This window comes from Gymnodraco acuticeps, unplaced genomic scaffold, assembly GCF_902827175.1.
Source record: "Gymnodraco acuticeps unplaced genomic scaffold, fGymAcu1.1, whole genome shotgun sequence".
NCBI classification, from domain to species: Eukaryota; Metazoa; Chordata; class Actinopteri; order Perciformes; family Bathydraconidae; genus Gymnodraco; species Gymnodraco acuticeps.
Window position 1 is genome coordinate 1,839,529 of NW_022990558.1, and position 27,690 is coordinate 1,867,218.

The 27,690-nt window shown below is 41.7% G+C and overlaps 1 protein-coding gene across 4 annotated transcripts; it reads right to left on the reverse strand.

The window, feature by feature from the left end:
• On the reverse strand, positions 1-27,569 carry LOC117553536 (pleckstrin homology domain-containing family A member 1-like). Of its 4 annotated transcripts, none has more exons than XM_034227527.1 (13): positions 27,450-27,569; positions 24,595-24,780; positions 22,697-22,753; positions 22,371-22,416; positions 19,413-19,510; positions 17,388-17,510; positions 12,123-12,257; positions 10,729-10,797; positions 8,361-8,425; positions 8,205-8,268; positions 7,510-7,599; positions 4,513-4,586; positions 1-1,714 (listed from the first exon to the last, which is right to left on the reverse strand). In XM_034227527.1, exons 2-13 carry the CDS (start codon positions 24,733-24,735, stop codon positions 1,477-1,479), a joined length of 1,200 nt encoding a protein of 399 aa, XP_034083418.1. In that variant the 5' UTR covers positions 24,736-24,780; positions 27,450-27,569; the 3' UTR covers positions 1-1,476. The 4 variants fall into 4 exon arrangements, 3 of the variants coding, with proteins under 3 accessions (XP_034083418.1, XP_034083416.1, XP_034083417.1); XM_034227526.1 differs by lacking the exon at positions 4,513-4,586 and adding an exon at positions 25,854-25,909 and having other exon boundaries at positions 1,346-1,714; positions 27,450-27,510; XR_004570156.1 differs by lacking the exon at positions 4,513-4,586 and adding an exon at positions 3,050-3,231 and having other exon boundaries at positions 1,432-1,714.
• Positions 27,570-27,690: the final 121 nt, after the last annotated feature.

A 27,690-nucleotide genomic window follows, 5' to 3' on the forward strand; every position in this document is an offset into this window, starting at 1 on the left:
TGCAGTTATAACAAATTTGTATTTTAATAAACGGAGCACATGGTCTTAGAATCACAATAAAAAGGGAACAGCTCAAATCTTTTATCAACTCTTTAGAAATAACAACGCAGGCACTTTACCCATCCTTGTTAAACAGGAACACAGCAGTGGGGGGTTGTGTGCATGCAGCCGTGCACACGTGTTCATAAAAGTCAGTAAACAACACATGTATATCCTTTAGAAAGCATCTCATCACTGTGAATACTGAAATCAATAAAAACTGAAAAACACCCACAACCAGCCCAACATGACAAAACAGGAAAACGTCTGTAAATCATTGGCTCTCAACTCCCAACAGTCCAGAAAAAATATTTAACAGATGAACAATTTTGATTATTAACACAAATACGTCAACATCTGGTGGAGTTACAAAGGAACGGTGACACAGTGCGGGAGGTGAGTAAAGCTGGTGAATAAAAGCAGCTCTTAAACTCTTTTACTAAAGCCACATAAGTCGTTGATACATTTTAGGGCTGCAACCAGGATTATTTTCATCATTGATTAAATCTGATGATTGATTGAATAATCATTTGGTCTATAGACCGGCCAAAAATCACTCTAATTTGAAATGAAACAGAAGCAGGAAGCGGAAAACCACTTGTGAAAACAGTTGGTGATCTATGATTTCCTATATATTAAAAAGGAACGTTTTTAAGTTCCTAATTCTTTATGCAAAACTGTTTTTCTTTTCAGAAATGCTGATTTAAATCCCTCTAAAACATCATCTGTCAACAAAGGTAACATTTTTGGGCATACAAATGAAAAGCAGAAATGCACCCTCTGTGAATTTAAACTTTGGAGCTTTAAAGAGCCATAACACCAACATGAATACCTTTTCTACATTAGGCGAGAGAGAAGAGACAATAACACATTTTAAAAAGGGACATTTAGAATGAAAGAGTTTACAGCATCAAGCGAGATTGTCTTGAAAAAGAAACTGAGAAGCCGGATTAGTCAGGGAGACAGTGGAGTCCACACAGGCGTCTCACACCTCCAGAGTTTGAAGAAGCTGCTGCTGCAACGACACGAAACAACGGCACAACTTTGGTTTGTCTCTAACATGCTTCATGAAACCAGCGGGGTTAATGAGCGCTACTAAAACATTGAAAAAAACGTCACTAAACAATATCTACAATTTGATTTCCTTGCATCACAATGTGTAAATAATATCCGGGGAAGACGATAGTGAAGGAAAGAAAACAGCAGGTCCTATTCCACGAGTGCACACACATACAAAGATCCTAGGAAGGTTTGTAGGAGCCAATCATGGAGGAAGTGAGTGTTTCCTTTAGAGACCTCAGCGTCCTCAGATCAGGGTCATCTGGAGGCCAGGTTTCTCCATGGTGCGACCGTTCAGCCCCTCGTCACCGTCGCTGCCGACAATCCCCTGCCTGGCGATTTCGCTGCGCCGTTTCCATGGTGACTGATCCTCCTCTGCTACTTGGAGGAGTGCACGGTCTCCTGCAGCGACAGGCGGGAGCGCGCAGAGGGCGGACCGCCGCTCAGCCTCCACGGCAGCAGACCCAGGAAGTTGTCCTGGTGGTGGGGGTCCAGAGTGAAGCTGAGGGCCCGCTGGTGAGGGGCCAGTGGGGGGTTCTGGGGAGGGTAGATCCGTGTCGAGGGGGTAGTAGAAGGTGGAGGATGTTGATATTGGGGAGGAGTTGCCACTGTGTTCCTGGAGAGATAAACAGAAGAGGAAGTGAGAGGCGGAAGAGGAAGATGGCTCAATGGATGGAGGCTGGAGGGATGAGGAGTGCAGTGAGAGGAAAAATGAAAGAAAAAAAAAAAATCAAAATAAGGAACTTATCGTCACCTTGTTCACCAGTAAACTCAGAGCCTAAATGCTACTAGTGACAACATTTGAGATTGACACAACCACTAAGCTTTATGTATTGCAAGATGACGTCACCAAACACCATTTTTCTGACTAACTTTTTTTTGTATCCATCTTTTTTTATCTTGTTGTAATACGTATTGTGGCCACCAGAAGCTTAAGTGCACCAGCACACTATGATCTAAATATATTTTTATCACATTACATCTTTCGAAGTTTCTTAATTTTATTTTTTTTATCTGTAAAAGAAAACGTCTTTTCAGGATCATTTTATAGAGTCATTTTTTGTATCTTGATGTTGTAATCCTGATTAAGGCCACTAGATGCTTAAGTACTACCAACCGCTATATTCAAACCTTTTTTTTTACCTTTTATAAAACAGACAAAATATTATCCTGACTTTTTTTATATTCTACCAACTCTTGGAGTAAAGGCTAGTTACTCTCACTTGAAAAGAGTTGCACAGGACACTCCATTTTGTTGTCCACAGTTACTTTGGTTGTTCCGACACCCACCATTTCCACTAGGAAAGTAACTGCCGTGAAGATAAAGATTGGTCTTTGGAAACTGGGGGCAGCTCCAGATAGCTACCAGGGAAACTCTTATCTTGTTGCTGTTGTGGTTGCGCAATGGTTGAAGCATTACTTTCTGCCTTTTTGATCATACCCAGTGGCAGACAGAATCGCATAGCGAAAAAAATATTCTGCAGCGATTACATTTGCCATTATCACATTAAATAAAGCAAAATGTTGTGAAATATGCCAAGTGTAGTTATACAAGAGAAGATTTAGGATCTGGAGAAACTAGAATTAAAAATAGTGTAAGCAGTATAATAATCATCATAAGCATCCAACCCTTATTAACAGCAGTTATCCGAGCTTTTGTCATCAATTTGATTTCTGGTGATCAAGGAAACATTTCCCTAAAATACTTTCAAATGTGATGACACTCATTATTGGTATGAACAGAAAAATGTAACATGCAGGTTGTATGGGTTAGATGTTAGACAACATTATATATTAGTAAAGAAAGAGCAGAGTTGTAAATAATTCCAGTTAGGACAACATTTAACCTGCTAGCTTAATTGCTAGGTGTCACACAAAATAAGTTCTCTTCATAAATGTTGTGAAATGCTACTGTGACACCAATGTCCATGCAGTTCCAAGCAACACGTACGAACGAGTGATGCTGCAGTTGCCAAGGAGCAGGGCAAGATCAAACAGCGGTTGCTAAGGAAGCAGAGAGGCAGTGGGGCTTGGGGCTTGGTGATTGGACGATGAGCAGCGGTGGGAGGGGCAGGAAGTAGGCAGCGGGGCTCATTTGGGGAAGGTTAGTACTTCACTGTCACACCTTACTCTCTGAAAAGCAGACACACACACACAGAGGAAAAACAGAGAGGGTTAGCGGGAAAAAAAGAGAAAGCTCATAATGAATTTTGGAAGTTCCGCTGGGATTCAGGTATGCTGTAAATGTTATTAAGACGTGAATAATGAAACAACATGAAGCATCAAAAACACCTGAGACAGGGAGGAAGAAAGAGGAGAAAGACTTAAGTTCAGAGATGATTGGTCATGTTATAAGGAAAGGATGCGGTTTAGTCCTATGTGGATTGCCTCCAATTATGATGCCAAGATGTCAACGTAAAGCGAGTTTAAAATGTATTTTTGAAAAGATGTGTAGCTGGGATGAACAATAGCATGAGACAAATCAGAAATAAATCTTGCCATTCATTTTCTAGGTCTGATTTCAATTGTCTTCTATCCTATGTACGGCTAATGAATACATACAAATGTTTCATCAGGTTTATCTTCCTGAATTGGATTTTTTTATCTGTGAAAAAAAAGTTTTTCCTGAATAATCTCTAAAACACTTTTCCCCCCCATTTTATAAACATCTTGTTATTCTAATACTTATTATGACCACTAGAGGCTGAAGTGTACCACTAACTAACCCATGATGTTCCAAATAGAGAGGACTTTTTTAATTTGTTCCCGGTGTAAATACATTTAGAACAATTTATAATCCTACCAAAATCTTTTTTTCCAAACATTTCGAAATCATAATTACAGGAAATAATTTAAGATCAGACTTAAAAAATCAAACACCAAAGCTGTTTTTATCTCCGAGGCTACTGTTGATGGACCAGTGTGTTAATCTAAACAATTATAAGCATGATGTCTGGGGGGGGGGCGGGTTATGATGGAGGATGAGGATACTGCCAACAAACAGGCACAAAAACATCATCAGAGTTCTGCAAGCACATCTGCCAACGAGCTGGGGATAAATACCTGGACTCAGATCAAATGTCAAAAACCAGGAACACTTCATGCAGCACTCACATCATTTAGGATTTTTGTTTTCAAGACATTTTGAGGAGCAAACTGTCAAGAAAACTGTTCAATTTGAATCTTATATTCAAATACTGTCAATGGACCGCACTGCAAAGCTAACTCATAGGGTATCGGTCAGTAGCTTTAGGAGGGATGAACATGATGAGTTAACTGTAAAAATACAAGGGCCTCAGTGGGACACAGAAGCAGAGAACTCCTGTAGTGAGCGGGTTACTGCTGGGTAGGGGATCGGGGGGGCTGGTGGCAGGGGTTAATAGGGGCATAGGGGAAGGGGACTGGGTCACATACGTGCTGCATTCACCACTGCAGAATGGCGTATACCTCGGTATACAAGGGCTGGACAGCCTTCTGGCCTGACGGATCTGAAAACAGTTTACAGCACAGCTCGGTTACAGTCATGTGAGGAGCTGCTCTCCAAAACACCACACAGCCATCCAGAGGCCTGACTGCAGCGAGGAATATCCAAGGAACAAGTGTAATGAAACCCATTCAAATGTTGTCATATGTTTCATGTCATCGTCATTGCTGGGAAGGCAAGAAAGTGCAGTGTTGAATTTGGTGCAATTTGGAAATATGTTCAATATTAATAAACAGTGTGTCTTTGACTGCAGTTCACTTTTGCGACTGGCCATTTTCAACTTACTTACTTTGGATACTGATACTTAGTTTTTCTCTGAAGTAAAATGATTAACCTTTTAATTGTAAAACTATTAATTCCACACATTGAGTACACAGTTGGAAGCATACAGGTGAGATGCAGTGCTTTGGGGGATGTTTTTTATGGGATACAATGGGTTAGAATATAACATCATTCAATATAACATGAACTGAACATAATAATAAATGTAAAGCTGTTTGGGAGTATTTTCCTGTTCATTAGAGAGAATCTCCCATGGGCTTCAAACCGTGAGGAGCCACGACTTAACTGTGTGTTCTTTGGAACAGAGTGAAGAGATTGAGAGAGAGTAAGAACAGCAAAAAGTGTGTTTGAGTGAGTGTGTGTGCATTTGTGTAGAATAGACATAAATAGTAGCTCAGAGTGTAAGATGTGTCGAGAACATTTGTGCAAGAGGAAACAAACACTTATCATCCTGTGAAAACAATCACAATCATCATCATCATCATACAAATTATGTCCGATTGAAATTGAGGTTCAAATTGATTTTTCTCTGAATAAATATAGGTGATCTAATCAAAATGTTCCTTGTGTTGTTTTAAATCTTGATGAACTGCACTACATCCTCCCACCACAAGATGGAGCTACTTGACTGGAACAACAAGCGAGTGATTGGAGTAGGGATGGGAATTTGAAAGCAAATATATATTCGAATATTCGACCCCCCAAAAAACGGTTAACCGAAATGTACATATCCTATGAAAAAAAAAATTGGGTAAAAAGATCAATAACTCATATTCGAATACCTGAATAATTTTGAATATTCGATTAATCGTTCCCATCCCTAGATTGGACCAGACAATTTAGGCCCAATCCCAAACCACGCCCCACGCCCCACGCCCTACGCCCTACGCCCTACGCCCTACACCCTACACCCTACACCCTACACCCTACACCCTACCCCTCCGTTTGCGCGTTCGCGCGGAGGATCCGCCATATTAAGTGCTGTTCCAAACCAACGAGTGTGTTCTAACTAGAGTCCACTTCAGTTTTGAGTACAAGGTTTTGCTCTTGGTTTATAAATCTGTTAATGCAGGCTCAATGCCTTTTAAAGATGTTCAATATTAATGCCAGAAGTGTCAAATATATAGTATATTTGTCCATTTCCTATGTTATTACTGAGTATAACATTATTTCTTTACTAAAATGTTACTCACTATCTTTGAATTTTAATTTGAAAGGATAACTACATTTTTTAAGGATACCTACATATATTTATTTTTATATAAGTATACCTCAAGAGTATTTTATTATACACATGTTTTCTTTTTAGTATACCTACAGTGTTTTCCCTTGTTAGTGTACCTACAGTGTTTTCCCTTGTTAGTGTACCTACAGTGTTTTCCCTTGTTAGTGTACCTACAGTGTTTTCCCTTGTTAGTGTACCTACAGTGTTTTCCCTTGTTAGTGTACCTAGTGTTTTTCCTTGTTAGTGTACCTACAGTGTTTTCCCTTGTAATGGCGCATTTCCACTGCAGCGGGTAGCCCCGTTTAAGCGTCCTTAACCGTCCTCAAGCGGCCAGGCCAGTTTTTGGTGGCCTTTCCATATAGCCTAGTACCGGCTCGCGGGTACTTTTCCCCTCTTTTTCCGGCCCCATAAAATCGTGGTTCCCTCAGACCAGGGCCAGGGCTGAACTAGTGACGTCAACACTCTCGACTGCTGATTGGTCAGAGAGAATGGTCACAAGATCGCGCGCGAGATCATCCCTAGCGTCGCATATATATCTAGAAGCAAGCTTGCAGCATTTTTATAAACATCATTTTGTAAACGGATGAGCTACAAAAATGGCTACGTCTAATAAGAAAAGCACACCGTGGTCGACCGAGGAGGTGACGACGTTCCTACATCTCATTGGGGATGATCAAATCCAGCGGGAGCTCGACGGAACAACTCGAAATGTGAACAAAAACAAAGCCGATCGCCCCGCCTACACTGCGTTGCTACCCCAGGTCCTAAACTGTAATGGAAATGCGCCACGGCCTACAGTGTTTTCCCTTATTAGTGTACCTACAGTGTTTTCCCTTATTAGTGTACCTACAGTGTTTTCCCTTATTAGTGTACCTACAGTGTTTTCCCTTGTGTGTGTACCTACAGTGTTTTCCCTTATTAGTGTACCTACAGTGTTTTCCCTTGTGTGTGTACCTACAGTGTTTTCCCTTGTGTGTGTACCTACAGTGTTTTCCCTTGTGTGTGTACCTACAGTGTTTTCCCTTGTGTGTGTACCTACAGTGTTTTCCCTTGTGTGTGTACCTACAGTGTTTCCCTTGTTAGTGTACCTACAGTGTTTTCCCTTGTGTGTGTATCTACAGTGTTTTCCCTTGTGTGTGTACCTACAGTGTTTTCCCTTATTAGTGTACCTACAGTGTTTTCCCTTATTAGTGTACCTACAGTACAGTGTTTTCCCTTGTGTGTGTACCTACAGTGTTTTCCCTTGTGTGTGTACCTACAGTGTTTTCCCTTGTGTGTGTATCTACAGTGTTTTCCCTTGTTAGTGTACCTACAGTGTTTTCCCTTGTTAGTGTACCGACAGTGTTTTCCCTTGTGTGTGTACCTACAGTGTTTTCCCTTGTTAGTTTACCTACGTGTTTTCCCTTGTGTGTGTACCTACAGTGTTAGCGGAGCGTCCGGGGCCTCGCTGAGCTACGATGGCCCCTGAGATGGCCTTAATCCAGCTGTGCATGTCCTCTGGACTGTCAGCCTGAAATAAAGGGAGAGAGAAAGACAGGATGGGATCATGTTTCATTGTTTTTCTAGGAAAAGTAATTTGTAAATGCATAAATAGTATTATTACTGCAGTGCTAATAATGTCAGTGTTAAAAGCCTGAGAGAGAAACATTAAGTGATATTCCAAGCTGAGATTATAAAAACAATACATCTCTGTGTTCTCTGTGAGGCTGATTAAGGACAGCATGCGTACTGTGTATCATGATCTTCTTAGTGTAGCGTGTTAGCATGCTAACATTCGCTAATTACATTTTGCTGAGAGGAACATGTAATTGTGGAACAAATTACATTACAATCCATCAAATAGTTGTAGAGACCATTCACAAGAGTGAGTGAGTTAGTTAGGGGATCACCACGTCAAGATTTGTAATACACTTTATCTCCATCATCCATCCAATAGTTGTTGACATTATTTCAGTGTGATTACTGAATTGCAGAACAGATGGAACAAGAAACACTTTGCTAGCATGGCTAAAAAAAACAAGATTTTACACAAAAATGTAAACTATTGGTTCTTGGGTTTACGAAAGGCTGGATATACATTTGACTGACTGACAGATTTATCTTCATGTGTGTTACCTGCATGTAGAAGGTCCTGGAACTGGTGACCATTTCAAACAGGTTGTCCCTCATCATCAGATCACTGCAGAACAGAGACGGTTATTAATGAGCTGCCATGTGAAGGCCTGGCAGCAGCAGCACTGATTCATGCACGCCTCACAGGAACTCACTGACCTCTGTTTGCACTCTTGCACCTTGTGAATCTCCTTCAGAGGGATGACTCTCAGGGCCTCTCTCTCCTGCAAGGAACACAAGAGATAACTATTACACACACAAACACACACACAGACTTCACAACAGCAAAAACATGCATACAATAACGTACAGTATGGTGATTCCAAAATGCACAGACAATTAAATTAAAAAGCATTCTTAAGGAGCCTTATTCTGCTCATTTTCAGGTTCATATTTGTATTTCCTGCCTCTACTGGGACATGTCTCCATGCTTTAATGTTCAAAAAGCTCTTTATTTGTCTCATACTGCCTGTGCTGCGGCACCTCTTTTCACCCTCTGTCTGAAACCAGAGCCCAGTCTGCTCTGATAGGCTAAGGGGCAGGCCAGCTAACCAATCACGTCAAATGTGTTGGTGCACTAGCCAATAGAAGCATGAGTGTTACGTAGTGATGTAATTATGTGACATGAGTAAGCAAAGGAGTCCAACGGATTTTAGACCATTTACATGCGCAAACATTTATGTAACCGATACAGGAAAGGGAAACCCCAAAAAGCTCAATAGAGCCATAATGAGGTTTGTTTTTGTAGTATATGAATTTATGAATCTCCCTCCCTCACCTAAACTGCTTCATCATTTTTGCTGCTTGATTAAGTTACCAGCTTTTATTTAATGAGATATCATTAGTTCCATCTTCCATTAGAGCCAGCTATACAGCTCACACTTATTATTGTTCCTCTGAGAAATAGAAGATACGCATACTACTGTATGTGTGATGTGTGTCTGGTTGCATAGCTCCGTGGTGATTATATTTTACGCTATTTATTTTATTTGCTGCTCAATGTTGAAAGTACAGAACACACAGTGAACATTTTAAAGTGGACGGGGGGATTCCTACTTAGTGGCAACAGTCTAATGAAAGGATAAGCAACCTGAGGCACATTTGTTATTTGTGATTTTGGGCCAAATACTAATTAATTATTAAAATATAATTACAAATAATAAATCAATATAAATACAGAAACTAAAAGGAAGAAAATGTGATTGATTAAGAGCTCTATATCAAAGAAAACTTGCCTCTGGTGTTGATAAATAAAACATATATTTTCCATGCTTCCTCTTGCCTTGCAAAAACCCACTTTAAACTATAAGTAGGCACCTGTACACATTAGATATTAAGCTCATACACTTTATTAAAACCATTCCTGGTCTGCATTCCTGCTCAATGATCTGTTTGACACCATGTTCGATACTCAAAGAGGTAAAAGTCTCTATAATACATACAGATGGATCTCTAACCCTGGACTAATGATTACTTTCTCAAAGTATACATCATCACATAATCCAACCAAAACTGCCAGTGGTAAAAAAAGAGGCCACTTACTTAGTTACCATTACATTTCTACCCTCACATGCTGATTAGCTCACCAACCCACAGCTCAAACTTTCTGCTGGTCACTGACTTATCATAGTTGACATTATATAATTATAGACTATTTAAAGAGCACCTCTGGTAAACTTAATTGATTTCCTCTTCTCATATCAGACTTTAGTTCAGCTGCGTCATCTGTAGCTGTCAGGCTTTCTTATGATACACTGAGGTTGATACTATACAGTATGTTTTAACATGTGATTGCATTCATGAGCTTTATAGTATCATTTGGTTGGCAGCTTCAGAATATAACACACACACACACACACACACACACACACACACACACACACACACACACACACACACACACACACACACACACACACACACACACACACACACACACACACACACACACACACACACCACACACACACACACACACACACACACACACACACACACACACACACACACACACACACACACACACACACACACACACACACACCACACACACACACACACACACACACACACACACACACACACACACACACACACACACACACACACACACACACACACACACACACACGCAACACTAGGTGTGTCCATGTATGTGCACAGGCAGGCTGTGGTAAGGAGTCGCTAATCTCTCCACACGTAGATAACATGAGGAGGAATTCAGGAAACATGCTGCTGCGTGTACACACAACTAACTGAGTGCAGAGAGAGTCACTGCACACACACACAATTGTTATATGTGCACAGTTTTATTCCTCAGTACTAGTAAGCAGTGTGTGTGTGTGTGTGTGTGTGTGTGTGTGTGTATGTGTGTGTGTGTGTGTGTGTGTGTGTATGCTTAAGTGTAATGTAAGCCAACAGTGAGTGTGGCTAGTAGCTACATGAACACATATGCATACTGCTGTAACATGATACTTTTTTAACAATTGGTTCATTCAAAAAGAAAGAAAAAAACATATTGTCTCACCAGGTCAGATTTGTAGTAGCTGAGAGCGTTTTCTTCCAGCATGAAGTATCTCCTCTTCCAATTCTTCATCTGAGGAAGAGGAGCAGAATTATCAACATAAGTGTACACACATAGGTTACTATGGTTTTAAAGCCTTGAGATTGGCACTTTGGCTGCTGCCATCTTGGTTTTAAGGAACCAGAAGTGTCAAAAGAGAGTGGAACTAAGTACAACCACATAGTAGCAACCTGTCAATCACAAGGTCCTCAAGCATACTCTGCTTTACCATTTCTTTGGTTAAAGGGGACCTATCATGCAAAATGCACTTTTGTACGTCTTTTATACATGAATATGTGTCCCCGGTGTGTCAGAAAACTCACCAAGTGTCAGAAAACACAACTCTCTCTCTTTTCCTCCGTACCCAAATCTCTAAAAACGGAGCTGATTATTATTTGAATTGTTCTAACGTCAGAAAAGGGGTGCTCTGCCTATATGGGCAACTCTCCACCTATCAGGGGAATGAGAGACCGCTGGAGACGCTGTAGTACATATGCCAGGCCTGTAAGTGGCGCTGTAGTCTGCCACAAAAGCAGAATCAGCCCTTGCAAAAACAGGGCTGGAAAAGAGCAAATAGAGCGAAATGAGGCATGGCTAAAATGCATGATCTGTTTGGTATTTTGAAAAAAAACTTCACAGACATGTTTTATATAGGTATGGCCCTACAATATGTGTTTCAAATATAGCATGATAGGTCCACTTTAAAGGTGGGGTAGGTAAGTTTCAGAAACCGGCTCGAGATACACTTTTTGTTATATTCCATGGAATGCTCTTAACATCCCGATAGCAATGAATATCTTAAGAGCTTTAACAAAAAATCCATAAAAAAATGTCATCTATGGAAGCCGTGGTACTGTAAAAAGTACAACCAACAGACAGGGCGGCAATCCAATCCGTTTAGCCGGGCCGGCTAAACGGATTGGATTGACGACCTGTCTGTCAGCCTTCCATCTCGTGCACGCACAAATGTATCTCGTGCCCTCATTGGGCGTGCATTGCAGCAGTACTTCAATGACTCGCCAGTAACAGGCGGCCACTTTCACCAGTCTGCTGACGTCATGTGCGCGTTCATGTGTGTTGGAGGAGGTGCTCTGTAAGGAAGTCTGAAGGAAGGGGTGGATTATTTTCTGCTGTGTACTTTCAAATTGTAGTGCACTCGAGCCGGTTTCTGAAACTTACCTACCCCACCTTTAAGTTTAATCAATTTATTTTTGTTTTTTCAAGAATATTGTTTTTTTTGTGAATTATGCGGTTTGAAATGACCAGAATTGCTGTGTCAGCAGTGTGTGTGTGTGTGTGTGTGTGTGTGTGTGTGTGTGTGTGTGTGTGTGTGTGTGTGTGTGTGTGTGTGGCCTCACCAGAGCCCCCTGTTTGACACAGTATCCGGCCTTGATGGCCTGGTCCTGCACTCCTCTGGACAGGAAGTAGGGAAGCTGATTTTGACCTTTCTTCAAACCTCCCCGCTCCCCCTCGGTCTGCCCCTCCCCCTGCTCCTGAAACACACACATACAACAAAACATTTTACAACTTAAAAAAGCTTCTTATTTGCACATTCAGCAAGTACGGTGCAACATTAGCATCTCTTTGGAATGGGGAACATCACATTTCTTAATTTGTCTCTACTGATTTAGCATTGTTTAGAAAAGACACGTGATGAATCTTTTTTTTTTTTAAACTCTATGTCTGGGTTGCACAAATAAGGTTTAGTTTTAAAAATGTGAATAGCTCACGGTTTAAAAGGCCCTATTATGTTTTTTGGGGTTTTCCCTTCCTGTAGTGTAGAATTCAGGAATGCAAATGGTCTGCAAAGGCTATAATCCCAAAGAGAGACTACATTTAAACCTGTCTTTAAACATGTAATAAGTTCGTACTCTTAAATTGAATTATGCTGCAACAAAAAAGTCTTAAAATTGGGATCAAGTTTTATTCTAAACCTATTGTTGAGGAAGAGTATCTTTTAATATGGCTGCCTTTTTGAGATGGACTGAAGAAAATAGGTGATCTTGTCCACTTTTTTAATCTTATATTATTTCCCAAAAGAGAATACATTAGAGTTGTTCTACCGACTCATGAGTAATATTTGGCTACTGACTTTTTAGTTAGCCTGGAGTGTAGCATTTTGTCAGGAAATACAGAGAAGCCAAAAGTTAATGCCCCTGATGACAGCATGCAAATGCATTTATTTATAAGTTGGGTTCAAACTGTTTTTTTTTGGTTATTTTAAGACGTTTTAACTTAACTCCTTGATGGTGCAACCTAGGCTTCCAGTCATCAAATTCCAACCATTGCTGGTCTGTGTTGGAGCGTGTCGGGTGAGTGTGGCTGCATACCAACACTGACAGGACCGGACCTGCTAACAGCTGCTAATACAACAGCAGTGTGAGTGTTCTATTTCGTATAGGCTATTGACCTCGCTATTGGGTTATCCCCTGCACACCCGTGCAGCAATGAAAACACTTGGGGTCCCCACCTTCGGACTCACTTCCGGTATAAATAGGAAGGAGGCCCGACAATCTGCTCCTTCTTTTCTTCAGCACCCCAGTACTGAAGCACTGTAGAGACACTAAAGAGTAAAGGCTCTTTTAAGAGCCACCTCGAAAAAGATCCTTAAACATGAATACACAGGGTTGTGTTAGAGTTTGCTCCTCATGCCAGACAGGGTTCATAATGAGTTATGACCGGCACTCACGATGCGAATCCTGCCTGGGGTCGGAGCACGCGCACGCAGCTCTCGCCCAGCTCTCGCCCAGCTCTCGCCCAGCTCTCGCCCAGCTCTCGCCCAGCTCTCGCCCAGCTCTCGCCCAGCTCTCGCCCAGCTCTCGCCCAGCTCTCGCCCAGCTCTCGCCCAGCAGGTGTCATGTGCTCATTGTCATTGTGCCAGTCTCCCTCTGGCTGACAGACAGCGAAGAGCAGACGCTCTCGCTACTACGGCCGAGGAGGATGATTGGCCAGTCCAGAGTCCTACTCCGTGGACCAAGCCCTTGAGTTCCTGAGTTTCTGGATCCGAGTGCTGATCCGAGTTCTGGGCAGGAGTCGGAAGACTCCTACCCCGCCTCCATCCACGGATCGCCCGCAGCATCCACAGCCACGGCGTCAGGGTTGCCCTTTGGCGGCCGCGGGGGCTCCATCCCACGTCTCTGCTCCTCCGCCACCCGAGAGACAGGGTCTCCCGGCGCGGAGTCGGAGGGAATCGAGGCACCCCCGCTCCTGGTCTGCTCCGCGAGAGCCTACGAAGAAGCAGGGCCGATACTGACGGTTTGGGGGGGGATTTTTGTGAAGAAAATAAAAAAGTTTCATTTTCCAACAGTTTGTCTGTGTCATTAGTAACAACTGTTTCTCACATATGCCCCACCCTGTGTAAGCCAGCTGCCTCTGACCTATCGGTTAGTAGCCAGCAGGGCTCGCTGCAGAAGCCTGCTGTTTTTAACGTATCGGTTAATAAACTGCAGAGCTCGCGGCATTCCTCTGTCCCAGATATACCTCCTACACACGGTCATAATAAGCCGTTATAACGCCTTATAACGGCACTGCACACACCTCCACTCATCCCCTGAGCGTGTGGAGCAGTGTTAATTTCGTCAGCTATTTTTTTATTTAGTTTTAGTCTTAGTCCTGACTCCTGTGTTACATTTCCTTTTTAGTCATATTTAGTCACCTTCATCCTGTTTTTATTTAGTCAAGTTTTAGTCGACTAAAAGTCTGAGCATTTTAGTCTTATTTTAGTCAAAGAAAACTAATTATTTGAGTCTACTTTTTGTCAATGAAAACTGTTGAGTCTTTTTTAGTCATCAGATTATATAGAACATTTCAGTCAAACTAGTCTAACCAAAACCAATACTTTGTCATTTTAGTATATATAAATAAATAAGATTATATATTGTCCTTATTTGATGAAAAACTCAGGTTGAATGATTGAGAAGCTTTGCAGAGAGGATCTGCTCAGGTTTGTGGTGTATTTACCAGCTGTGGCCACATTGCTTCCCTTCTGATGAAACAATGCATTCGCTTTTTTTCTCCGCCTCATTGTAGCGAAAATGGGCCCAAATATCACATCGTTTCTTTCTCCCAAGCAGTGGTGGCTTTAGACTTTTTCGTTGTCAGTCATTTTGACGGACAGGATTGTAACATTTCCGTCATAATCCATTATTACCCGTCGAGTGCACAATTTATCACTCACTCGCGCTGACGGGGAGGTATTCGGTTAACGCGAGTGCAACCACTGCTCCCAAGCCCTGTTGTTGCCATTTTATTTTCTGTTGAAGGTTAGTTAGACCATGAGTTAGACCCGAGTCTTCCTGACAGTACACAGTGTGCCGCTGCCCGGTGTAATTCAAATGTACCGCCGCGCGCAGCATAGACACACAGCTGCTGCCCTGCCGCAGCACCGGAAATGGAACTGCTGGGAGAAAAACTGACTATCAGAAATGTAACGTTATCTTTGATAATATTTCGTCTCTTCATTTTTCGTCAACGAAAGTAAAGAGAGATTTTGACATAGTTTTTATTTAGTAAACTACATTTTCGTCTCGTCACTTTTCGTCAACGATATTGCATGATGATTTTGTTGCAGTTATTGTTTACTGCCGTCGGTGCCGTCTCGTCATCGTCTCATTTTCGTCATGGAAAAAAAGGTCGTTGACAAACATATTTCGTCATAGTTTTAGCCAATGAAATTAACACTAGTGTGGAGGCTCCCTCGCAGCCCTTTCGGTCCAGGCCCACCTTGGGTTGCCTCACGGGCAGCGGCGAGGGCTCTGGCGTGGTTCGTCACCATGACGACCACAGCACATCACGAGCATGTATGCCCGCTCTCAGAGTGAAAGCGCATGCATGTCTGATGGACAGATGGATGAGCAGGCTGATCAGCAGAGGGTACTCTGCAGTTCGCCTCTCCCCCCCAGCAGTTCAATTGGATACAGGAAACACTCCTGTCATCCCAGGAACAGGGTTCCTCAAAGGGAGGAAAATCAGGGGTTTTTACTCCCGTTATTTTTCTAATTCTAATTCTAAAGACCGGGGGAATGAGACCCATCCTTGACCTGTCAGTATTCCACATGCTGACAATCAAACAGGTGCTGGAATGTGTTCACCGGGACGACTGGTTCATTTCCATAGACCTGAAGGATGCATACTCTACGTACCCATCATCCCGAAACACAGGAAATTCCTGCGTTTCTCATTTCAGGGAATATCAGACCAGACAATCGTCTGCCGTTCGGATATTCCCTGGCTCCTCGCATTTTTCCAAAGTGTGTAGAGAAGGCTCTGAAGCCGCTACACTGAGTTTTTGCTCTCGGTAAGGTTTTCTCAAACTTGGTAAATATCTCTCGAATTTCTTTGTTGAAAGCGGAGTGAATTTCTGGGTTGAATGAGTGGAATGAATTGATATGTGTTTGTGAGTATTAGTACCCGCCACCTGTGAGGATCTTCCTCCGAATTCATGCGGAATATAGGTATGTGTTTGTGAATGTTAGTACCCACAATCTGTCGGAATATAGGAGTGTGTTTGTGAGTATTAGTACCCTCCACCTGCGAGGATCTTCCTCCGAATTCATGCGGAATATAGGTATGTGTTTGTGGATGTTAGCTCCCGCCACCTGACGGAATATAGGTATGGAATTGATGTGAATTAATTTGGTGAATGAAAGTTTGAATGTGCTTTTTATTATCACCAGTCATTTATGAGGAGATGCCTCTAAATACTGTCAGACGAATTTAAATGTCACAACTGAATTGGGCAGTTGAAGTTACAATTTAGGGTAATAAATGTAAAACTGTGAATTAGAGTTGCATATTAGAAAATGACCACAGCATGATATGTTTAGTATGATTATAATGTTGTAACAAGAGAAGGTAGAAACCCTGTATACGTTTGGACCATTTTTCTTCAAATAAACTGATCCCATCTTTTGGACTGGGACAACTTAAAAGACATCGGTGCTCTCCTCTCCTGCTTAAAAGGTAAGATTGCACACTGCCACACTCACACTTAGGTAGGGCCACACCTCATTACTGATATCAAAATCCTTCGGAATCGCTTAAACAGATTTAGCGGGTCGTCTGAATTGAAACAGCAGTTAATTGAACCTGGTTCTTCAGGAGTTAATAGAGGTGAGATCTTGCTGACGTTGGTGGATCTGGGCCAAGCAGTAAACTTACATAGACTCAATAACTTCTGTTAGATCAATTAGTAGGTCTGAGTAATTTGCCGGAATAAATGATCAGCCCTCCCGACTCCTACAGTACTGGGCGGACCCAGTGGGGCACAGGCTACATCATGCTTCGCCCTTAACCCAATAGCGATAGCCTTAGAGGGCGAAGCCTATACGAAATAGAACTGAAGTCACCTACTGTAACTCCAGCTTCAATGAGTATAGGCGTAGCCCTCTAAGTTCTGGGCCCCACTGGCTCCATGAATAGCTGAAGAAAAGCTGTTTGTGTGGGAGCAGATTGTCGGGCCTCCAAAGGCGAGTCCGAAGGTGGGGCCCACCTCGCAGGTGGGCGTGGACTACAAGTGTTTTCAGTGCTGCGGAGGTGCGCAGGGGATTACCCAATAGCGATAGCCTTAGAGGGCTACGCCTATGCTCATAGAAGCTGGAGTTACAGTAGGTAACTTCAGTTACCTGGGTAGCTGTGATGATTGGGACTCCTCCTATAATTTCAGTCTTGTAGGAGACCTGCTTCATGGCTCCAAGAACGTCTTGGGTAGTCTCTGCAGTTGTTTGGCCCTCGTCTGGCTTTGGCACCTAAAGAAACATCCGGAAGTTAAACAACAGTCCTGTCCGTCAAACACACTTTTTATACCCTCAAAGGGTTGAAGGTTAAAGTGGTTTATATTTGTAGTAATGCCTTCAAAGACAGGGACAGGCAGCAAAGCTTACAAATCCTTTTGATTTGGTCTTATTATCATCATCATCATCATCATCATCATCATCATCATCTAATAAAGTCTATAGTTAGGGCTGGTTCAGCTTTCAGGAGGAGAAACATCCTCCATGGTTCTACTATTTCAGTGTTTTTTTTTATTTTTCTATTTTACATTCCATCTTGAATTGTATTATATTGTTGTTATTGTATGTATGTTTGTTGATCTGTAAAGCCCACTGAGACAAATGTGTTTTGTGATATTCGGCTATACAAGTACAATTTAATTGACATATTACAAAGTGACATCACTATGTAACAATCACTCTTCTATTGGCTAGCGCCCCAACACATTGTAAGTGAGAGGGCGAGACATCTCTAAGAGATTGACCAATCACAACAGAGCCGGCCAGCTAACCAATCAGAGCAGAATGGGCTCTGGTTTCAGACAGAGGGTGAAAAGAGGTGCTGCAGCACAGGCAGTATGAGAAAAATAAAGAGCTTTTTGAACCTTAAAGCATGGAGAGATGTCACAGTAGAGACACTACATACAAATAAGTACAATAATTCAAACTTTGAGCACAGCGCTCTGTGGCAATTTCAAGCTTTATGTATAAAGTCCTTTATGATAGATAGTTTTAACCTCTGAGTAATTTAAAATATTTGTATGTCGGTTAACTGTTGTTTTAGTGAGTGTTTAGCCAGTGTTTTCTTTATTTCCTTCTACCCTTTAATAGCAGGGTTAGGAGTAGCAGATGCAAACATTTCATATCCTGCATCACACGCTATTTAGTGAAACAGAGACGTCCCATGGTGGCCGTTAGTGGTTGTGGCCACGTCTGTAAATTTAGTGGGATGAAATATTGAATAACTTTTAAGGTCCAGACATGACCACAAACAGCTGCAGGTGGATATGAAAGCTCCCATCTTCTCTGTCATACTCTCTGTAACGGAGCGTCCACACTACAGCTTAAAAAAAATCTTGGAGCTGGGCGTGTCTGAAGCTTGGGGATTTTATTCGAGCAACGCGACCAACAACCAATCACATGAATCTCCCGCCCCCGACATACAAAGCAAAAAACCCCGGGGATTTTATGCGAGCAATATATATATATATAAACTCCCCAAACAGGCGAAAACCTACCAGTTTCACCCACTGTCTCTGCCACCTCTCTCCATGCCTGGTTCCTCCGGTTTGTATCCCGGTAGGTGAAGAGGGTCTGGTCATACAAAACCGGGTGATTTGCTACGGCGATAATTAGTTTCTCCTCCATCTTTTTTTTAAATATAGAAATGAACGGCGGGATATCTCTCCCAGCTTAGACGCGGTTTGATTGGCTAGGGCTTGAGCTGTCAGATTTTCAGAAACGGGATTTGATTGGCTCCGGCGTCTCCGGTGTCAGAAGTTGAACATTGTTCAACTTCTGACACCGGAGACGCCGGAGACGGACCGCTATGCTACCCACAATTCAGTTCGGTGAAAAGCGAGGCAACGTGACGTCACCCCATTCAAAGTGAATGGGCAGACGCGTTGGAAACCGCTTTTGAAGCTGTCGAAGCTGTAGTGTGGACGGCCCGTAAGCCTGAACTGAACTTAATCTCTCTAGCCTGATGGGTAATTTTCCATCTGCCATACCCTGAGGCAGAAGACAGAGTGGCGTACAACAGCAGGAGAAACAGGGTCATCTATTGATCCGTGTGTGTGTGTGTGTGTGTGTGTTGTGTGTGTGTGTGTGCGTGTGTGTGTGTGTGTGTGTGTGTGTGTGTGTGTGTGTTAGGCTCACAGTAATCTTGGTAGCATTGTTGAGAACACTGATCCATTCCACCAAATCCTGCTGGTCGTTGGCCTGCAGATAAAACTTCCTCATTCCTGCATTTATAACTGCAGAAAGGGAAAGTCAAACAGAGAAATGTCAATGTGTTGGTTGTCATCCGCTTCTAACTTTGAAACACAAAAGTGAAAAACACAAGAGGAAGAAGAAAAATTCCCTGAGCTTCATGCAAATCATGAACTAAAAATATCAGTTTGGTTCTTTTCAGAGGCAGAGGAAGCAAGAAGGAAACTGTACAATGACTCTGACCTGATGAGAGAGAGAGAGTGTGTGTGTGTGTGTGTGTGTGTGTGTGTGTGTGTGTGTGTGTGTGTGTGTGTGTGTGTGTGTGTGTGTGTGTGTGTGTGTGTGTGTGTGTGTGTGTGTGGATGGGACATTAACACATGCAGGGATCAGGTCATTGTACAGTTTCCTCCTATTGAGTGACAAACAGCTACTGTGGACCACCAGAGGAACAACAAGCTGCAAGGGACAAAAGAGAGGAAATAAACCAGGAACGGGAGAGGAAAAGAAGGAGGTAGAAAGAAAGGAAAATAAATAGCAGAAACAAGGAAGGAAGGAAGGAAGGAAGGGAATAAAGAGTGGAATTGAAGGAGATTGGAGGAAAAAAGGGTAGAGGAGACGGGAAGAGGAGGAAAATAGGGAAAAGTGCGTTGGAAAGTATGTGGACATCTTAATTTTGCTCCCATATGTAGACATGGACATAAATATTTGTTGCAGCTTTTAGACAATTTTGAACTCACTGCAGACATTTGTGTAGCTGTTTTGGCTTTTATATACATATTAAAGGTGTTCGATGGGGTCAGGGATCAGTGCAGTCCAGTACAGTTTTTTCACTCGAAAGGGGGAAACCATTGCTCTATGGAGCCGCCTTTTTGTGTCATTGTCAAGTTGTAACAGGAAAGAGACAAACACAAACTGGAAGCACACTATTGTCTCAAATATAACTGTATATAGAAACCTTCAGATTTCCCTACATTGGAGCTAAAGGGGCCTAGCCAAATCACACACAAAAAAGCAGATTTTTGGATTTTTGCTTCACTCATTTTAATGGTCTGCCTTTGAATATAATTTCACATGTAACCCGTTAATTAATGGTTTAATTCAGCCAAACCACAGTTGTTGATTGTTAGAACAGGGATAAGAATAACCAATATGTTTTATTTTGTTTCCTTCGAGTTTAAATAAAGTGTGTTTACCACAAGTTAGCAAGCCTAGCAATTAAGCTAGTCTTAGTTCAGTTAACCAGATCAACTTAAAGGGGACCTATCATGCAAAATGCACTTTTGTACGTCTTTTATACATGAATATGTGTCCCCGGTGATCCAGGGAACTCACCAAGTGTCAGAAAACACAACCCTCTCTCTTTTCCTCCATACCCAAATCTCTAAAAACGGGGCTGCAACGGATCTGATACAGACTGATCCAGATTTGAAAATGCTCTGGTGTCAGGAACGAGGAGCTCCGCCTATATGGCCAACTCTCCGCCTATCAGGAGAATGTGGGGTTGGGCCACGGCCGGCCATTGGCACTCGAAAGCGCTGGAGACGCTGTAGTACATATGCCAGGCCTGTAAGTGGCGCTGTAGTCTGCCACAAAAGCAGCGAAGAAGACTTCCCGCGCATGGTTGCCATGGTTGCCCTTCTGTTTATTCTCCGCTGTGGCTCTTTTTCTCCCTCCCCGAGGCAAGCAGCGTTTGCGCCTCCTGCTGCTGTAATTCAATGCAATCCCTCCCCGTCGAGGCAAGCGCTGTAATTCTCTCCGGTAGTCCACCAGCAGATGACAAACACCCACCTCTCCGCCTCTTCCAAGGAACGAGGGGACCGCGTGGCAGAGTTTCAGTTAGATTTTTTTCCGCCGATCAACATGTCCGTTAAAGTTGAAATCTTCCAGACAAAATTAGAAAAGTGATTTGAGTGTATGTGCATCTGGATGGGACGTTAACACATGCAGGGATCAGGTCATTGTACAGTTTCCTCCTATTGAGTGACAAACAGCTACTGTGGACCACCAGAGGAACAACAAGCTGCAAGGGACAAAAGAGAGGAAGGAAATAAACCAGGAACGGGAGAGGAAAAGAAGGAGGTAGAGAGGGAAAGAAAGGAAAAGGAATAGCAGAAACAAGGAACGAAGGAAGGGAATAAAGAGTGGAATTGAAGGAGATTGGAGGAAAAAAGGGTAGAGGAGACGGGAAGAGGATGAAAATAAGGAAAAGTACGTTGGAAAGTATGTGGACATCTTAATTTTGCTCCTATATGTGGACATTGACATAAATATTTTCTTGACAGAGTTTGTTAGATTTTTCTCCGCCGGTCAACATGTCCGTTACAGTTAAAATCTTCCGGACAAAATTAGAAAAGTGCCGGTCAAAGGTCTTCTTTGTTATTTATTGAGCTTTAAAACAAATGAATAATGACTCTATATAATCATATATAAGAATAAAACACGGAGGACGGAGATCTCTTTTTCTCCCCCGCTTCTGGGCCCAGCAGCTGATCTCAAAGCACGCTCCCCTCTCCTGCAGGGGGGCGTGGTCAGCTGCAGCTCAATCAGCCCCCTGCAAAAACAGGGCTGGAAAGAGCAAATAGAGCGAAATGAGGCATGGCTAAAATGCAGGATCTGTTTGGTATTTTGAAAAAAAACAACTATATTTATATACCTTATATAGGTATGGCCCTACAATATATTGTTCAAATATAGCATGATAGGTCCACTTTAAATGAAGAAGGTGTACAGGTGTATTTTGATTCAGTTAAATGAGGAACATAGGCAGAAGAATATGATATTTTGTGGGGTGAAAGGTAGTCAATTTGCCCTCTATACAAATGCAAAGATAGAAGGAGAATGTAGTGAGCAAAAGACAAGAGGAAGGAGAAGAAGATGGGGAGAAGAAAACAACGATGAACTTACCAAAGCAGAACTCGGCTTTCGGTCTGAGTTTGGTTGCATCACTGACCTGAACGAGAGAAAGAGTAGAGTTAAACTTTGCAGTGACATTCATTAATATTTTCTTACGCTGATTGTCTGGAAACTCAGTCAAAATGTGTTAGAAATACAAAGCCAGAATCCAGAAAGGACACTATCATCATCTTAACTTAGCATAGAAGAAGTAGGGAATTTCATCCGTTTTTGTCTTACACCAAGATATGGACAAATTGAAAGGGTGCGTTTGTGTGTATTGTACGTGTGTGTGTGTGTGTGTGTGTATGTGTGTGTTTGAGAGAAAGGGGACTTACCTTGGAGATGTAGGTAAGTTTGAGAGATCCCACCTTCTCTGCACCTTTAGGCAGATTCTAAACAAAGACACACAAAGATGTAGAAGTTGTAGAAGTGAAATTGGTAGCATTATTGTAAAACAAAAATGGATTTGTTACTTATTCCATCAAAAAAGCTTGCATTACGGCTTGGTAAAATGTAGGATATAAATTTTTTTATATATATAAGAATATTTTCTATATAAAACAAGAACTTTATAGTTGGAATTTGCACATTAATTTGGATGTATTAATTTCCCCCTGTGACTGCTAAAGGCCGAAAGCATAATTTTCTTTAAAGAAAAACATATTTCCTGACATTAGAGGAAATCTAAACATTTAAAACGTTTTTGTTGCAAATATAATTGAATATAATAATAAAATAGCGACGATTATTAGTTATCAGCATTCTTAATCAATAATCTGTCCACTGGCAGCAGCTAAAAACCTGCAGCGTTTGAGGAATTCCCCGGCCGTGGGAAATATAAATACTACTACCCTTTTCAGTTTCTGTTCTGGTTCCTGTTTTTCTGTCACACCACTCACATGTGTTTGATAAGGTCTTATCAAACTCCTCACACAAGTGAGTTATACAGCTTCAACCAAGTGCACTAAAATATGTGTCAAGTGTAGTTCTGTCCAACAAAGCCACAACTTCCTGTTTCTTTTTCATCCAAAATGTTAATCCACCCCACCTTCCTCTGCCTTACCAACTGTTTCTTGGTTTATTCTTTTTTTACTTTAGAGCATATTGAAGCTTGTTTGACAATGCCATTTAATTGAAATGTTATTTAATTAGTTTACAAATATGGAGGGGGAGGGGGGTAGCAGTTTAGTTGATACCAGCTTTTTCAAAGACGTGATTTAGAGTTAAAGGCAATGCATCACAGTGTTCATGTTCATGTCACATGTCTCCATGCTTTAATGTTGAAAAAGCTCTTTATTGTTCTCATACTGCCTGTGCTGCAGCACCTCTTTCACCCTCTGTCTGAAACCAGAGCCCAGTCTTCTCTGATTGGTTAGCATCTGATTGGCCGGCTCTGTTGTGATTGGTCAACCGTTCTCACCAGCAAATCTTCGTATTGTGTCCGCTGTGAACACACCATTAGCCTATCACATATAAGCGCTAATCAATAGAAACGGGGGGAGTGTGGGAGAGAAACTCCCTCAGGAGGGAATGCAGGGACTTTAGCCTTTGCAGACCATTTATATGCACAAAAACCGATGTTACACACTACAGGAAAGGAAGAACCCTAAAAAGCATAATATGGCCTCTTAAAGGCAGGTAATGTTCTTTATTGTCTCCCCAAAATTCAATAGAGTACCAAATATGTTTTAATCCGTCAATGAAAATAGTCCCAACTAAGTTAGTTCAGCTTGTTTGACAAAAAAAGCCTTTTAACTCAAAATGAAATCCTTTTCAGCATTCAACAACCAGGTGTTGCGAGTCCTTGAAAGCACCACCATGGAGGCTTTTAAAGAGGTTACTGCTCCTAACTGCATGCCTGAAAACGACCTGACTTTGCTAAAAAAATAAAGGCAACTAAAGCAAGCATTCTCTCCCAGAACTCCCTGAAGTTGCAAGTCACTGCTAGTTCACTTTCATTGTGAGCTGAGGTTAATAATAGCTGCCTGGAAGGAAGGAAATTCATCACTGTACCTGATGGTGAGCACTAAACACGCATCTGAACTTCAAAACAAAGCGCCCAAACAATCTCTTTTTAATACCACCAAACACAAGTGTGCTCAGTTGGTTCAGATGTTTTCAGTGCGGACTAACCAAAGAAGAATCTCTATAAAGTCAGACACATGGAAGAAGCTGTCAATCATGTACACACACCCATTCATTCGCTTTCCCTCACAAACACACGCTCCCTCACCTGTGGGTTGTCCATGAACCACAGCAGGTTTTCCTGTTTGGTGTCCAGGATGAAGTATCGGCGCAGAAACCTTCCGCTGCTCTCATTTTCCTCGATGTCCAGGAAGCCGCAGATGCGATTCTGTCGGTCCACATAAGGCATCGCAACCCCGAGCAGCTCAACCCACCCTGGGGCATCACAGGAACGCTGTGGGGGGGGGGGGGGGGGGCACATTCAGAACCACTCACAGACATGGGCATCATTTAATGAACCTGCAGGGAGGTTGCACGTATGCAATAACATGACCTGAATGAAAATACTTCATGGTTATACATCTTGTTTTCGTCTCAGTTGGATTTGAAATTAAATTAATCGGAAGCTCCTACCTCTCCTATATGTCGTTAAATAAAAACGTGTTGTGAATTTTGGAAATTATTGAATTTTCTTATCTTAAAAAAGTTTAGATTTTTAGGATTTAAAGTTTCTATAGAGTTGTGAGAAATGTTCCGATCACCCAATCGTAAACAATCAAAAAAGGGCTACACATTTCAACTCATACATTGTGATAATATGTTTTAAATGCTCTGTAAGGTCTGTACAACATATGGATGAGTAACTGTCCAGCTGCTGAGTCATGCCTTTAACAACCTTCATTTCCCTCCCACAATAAACGCGTTGCAACAAGCAGGTGACCAGCTGAACCGCCTCAAACACAAAACTGGAGAAGGCTTTGAATGCAGCCTACATTTTTATGTTTTTGCAATGCAGCCTTGGTAGAAAGCCTGGTGATAATACACCTCAATGTATTAAAAGAATACTGAAAATGTTGCACCTTTGTGGCCATTTGGATCCTAAAATGTATTTTTTCAATGTCAATTCAAGCAGAGGAGGGATTTCAAAAACAATGAACCTGAAAAAAGTTCACACTATACAATCAGCAGGAAGTGTAATGCGTGTGTGTGTGTGTGTGTGTGTGTGTGTGTGTGTGTGTGTGTGTGTGTGTGTGTGTGTGAAGGGAAAACGCTTGATATTCAAATGACAATGAACAGGGAAACTGTCATTCAAAAGCTCTCAAATCAGGAAGACTTTGTTACCAAGGAACTCACACCCCCCCTTTGACCATGCTTTGTCTTACACCGCATACCTACACTAATCCTACAAATGATTATGATGGGCTACCATATTTTCTTGTTGGAAAGTGTCATACAGATACTGAATTAAAATGACAATGCAGAAACTCCACAATGACAGGTGAAACATATAATCCAATCATTTCAAACCTTTATTTAACGAGATTGGTCCCATTGAGATCATAGATCTCTTTTTCAAGGGAGACCTGCAGCATATAGGTTCCACATGAAACATAAAACAATAAAGGACATTATACATTATATTTACAGGATACATTTACATAGTTATAGACATTTACAAGTGCCCATAGTATCAACAAGCATTTCATTTAGCCTAGCTTTAAAAACATGCAGAGGAATGAGATTGCTCAGTTTCAATTCTTGCTGAAGACTGTTCAAAGCAAGTGGAGCTGCGCACATAAAAGCTGTCTCACCTAAGACAGTCCTTGCTCTTGGCACATCTAACAATACTACATCATGCGATCTCAGACAGTAGCTGCTTGCAACTCTCTGTGTGATCAGAGAGCAGATATAATACAGGAGTTTACCCAACAAAGCTTTATAAATAAACGTGTACCAATGACTGAGCCTCTTACAGTAAGTGATGGCAAACCTGCCTCGGCATACAGGGTACAGTGATGAGTAAGTGCTTTACAATTTGTGACAAATTTCAGTGCGCTGTGATAGGCGGCATCGAACTTGTTCAGGCAATAGGCGGCAGGTGCATTCATATAGATCAAATCACCATAGTCCAGCACAGGTAAAAAGGTCACAGAGGCTTTTCCTGGCTTCAAAAGAGAAACAGGACTTGTTTCTGAAAAAGAAACCTAGCCTAACCCTCAGCTTTTTAAGCAGGTTATTGACATGAAGTTTAAAAGTGAGACAATCATCAAGCCAGATATCTAGGTATTTATAACCAATACAGTCACTATAATGGACGTGCAGTATGGCAACAGTTATTACTGTTAATAATCTGCCATGTGTTTTTAATTATTATTTACCAATCCTTAAGATATTCCATTTGCAATAAAAAAAAAAACCAGCAGATCTCCCAGTTACAGGATCTGGATCAATCACATTTCTAAATGTTTCCTTTAAAAAAAATCACAGCAATTAATCAATTATCAAACTAACTGCTGATTCATGTTATTTATATCGACTAACTGAGTAGATATACATCAGAGAGACACTATTCAAGTATATCATATAATAATAAAAAAGCACATAAAGGGTAAACCAGTGGAGCAAACATAATACGGTAATAAATCACAGGCTCAATATACAGTTCTATGGCAATATTTGGAGATGTAAACGTCTTAAATATAGATAATATTAAAGGAATATGATGATGTTTATCTACACTATCGATAAGGGAAATCCACAACACTACACATTCCTTCATATTCATTTAGCTGTATAACATTTCATTGCACTGCAATTTAACTGCTGTAACTCCATTACTGACGACGTTATCTTGCATTATTAATCATGGACCCATACAGCCACACACGTATATATCACTGTGGTAAATAAGTCCATTTAAACACAATTATTGCCTGTGCGAATCAAACTGTTGTCACACAGGCCTAGAAACATCGACCGATTTCCCTACCGCCTCCATTACCGCTGTGCTCGACATCACATACTTATGAATTATTATTTTTGGGACGGCATTTGTTTGTGTACAGCTCGGTGTAACCGTTAGGCGGCTCGCGGGCTGTAACGGAGGATTGTGGGTTTACTTACACAGTTCGGCTCAGTCCGAGTCCAGAGTGTGGCAGCTGTCCGGTACGAGCGTAAAGTTACATGCAGATTAAGCACTTACAGACTGCTTCCGGTTTCTGTTTCAAAAATAAAAGCGTTGACGCCTCAACGTTACTTCCGTTTGGACTTCAAAGTAAAATACCTTATTGCCAGAGGGGACGGAACGACTTCATTACAGCAACATGGTGAGGTTAAAAAAGGATGTAATGAGTTCATAAGTGGA

Bases quoted from the DNA above. Each gene is read 5' to 3' on its own strand.
- LOC117553536 (XM_034227525.1), bottom strand. From the start codon at position 24,735: ATGCCTTATGTGGACCGACAGAATCGCATCTGCGGCTTCCTGGACATC. The intron at 8,426-10,728 runs GTGAGACAATAT...TGTTCCTTGCAG, and splicing joins GCTACTACAAATCTGACCTG to GAGAGAGAGGCCCTGAGAGT. The intron at 1,715-7,509 runs GTAGGTACACAC...TTATCTCTCCAG, and splicing joins CCGGACGCTCCGCTAACACT to GAACACAGTGGCAACTCCTC.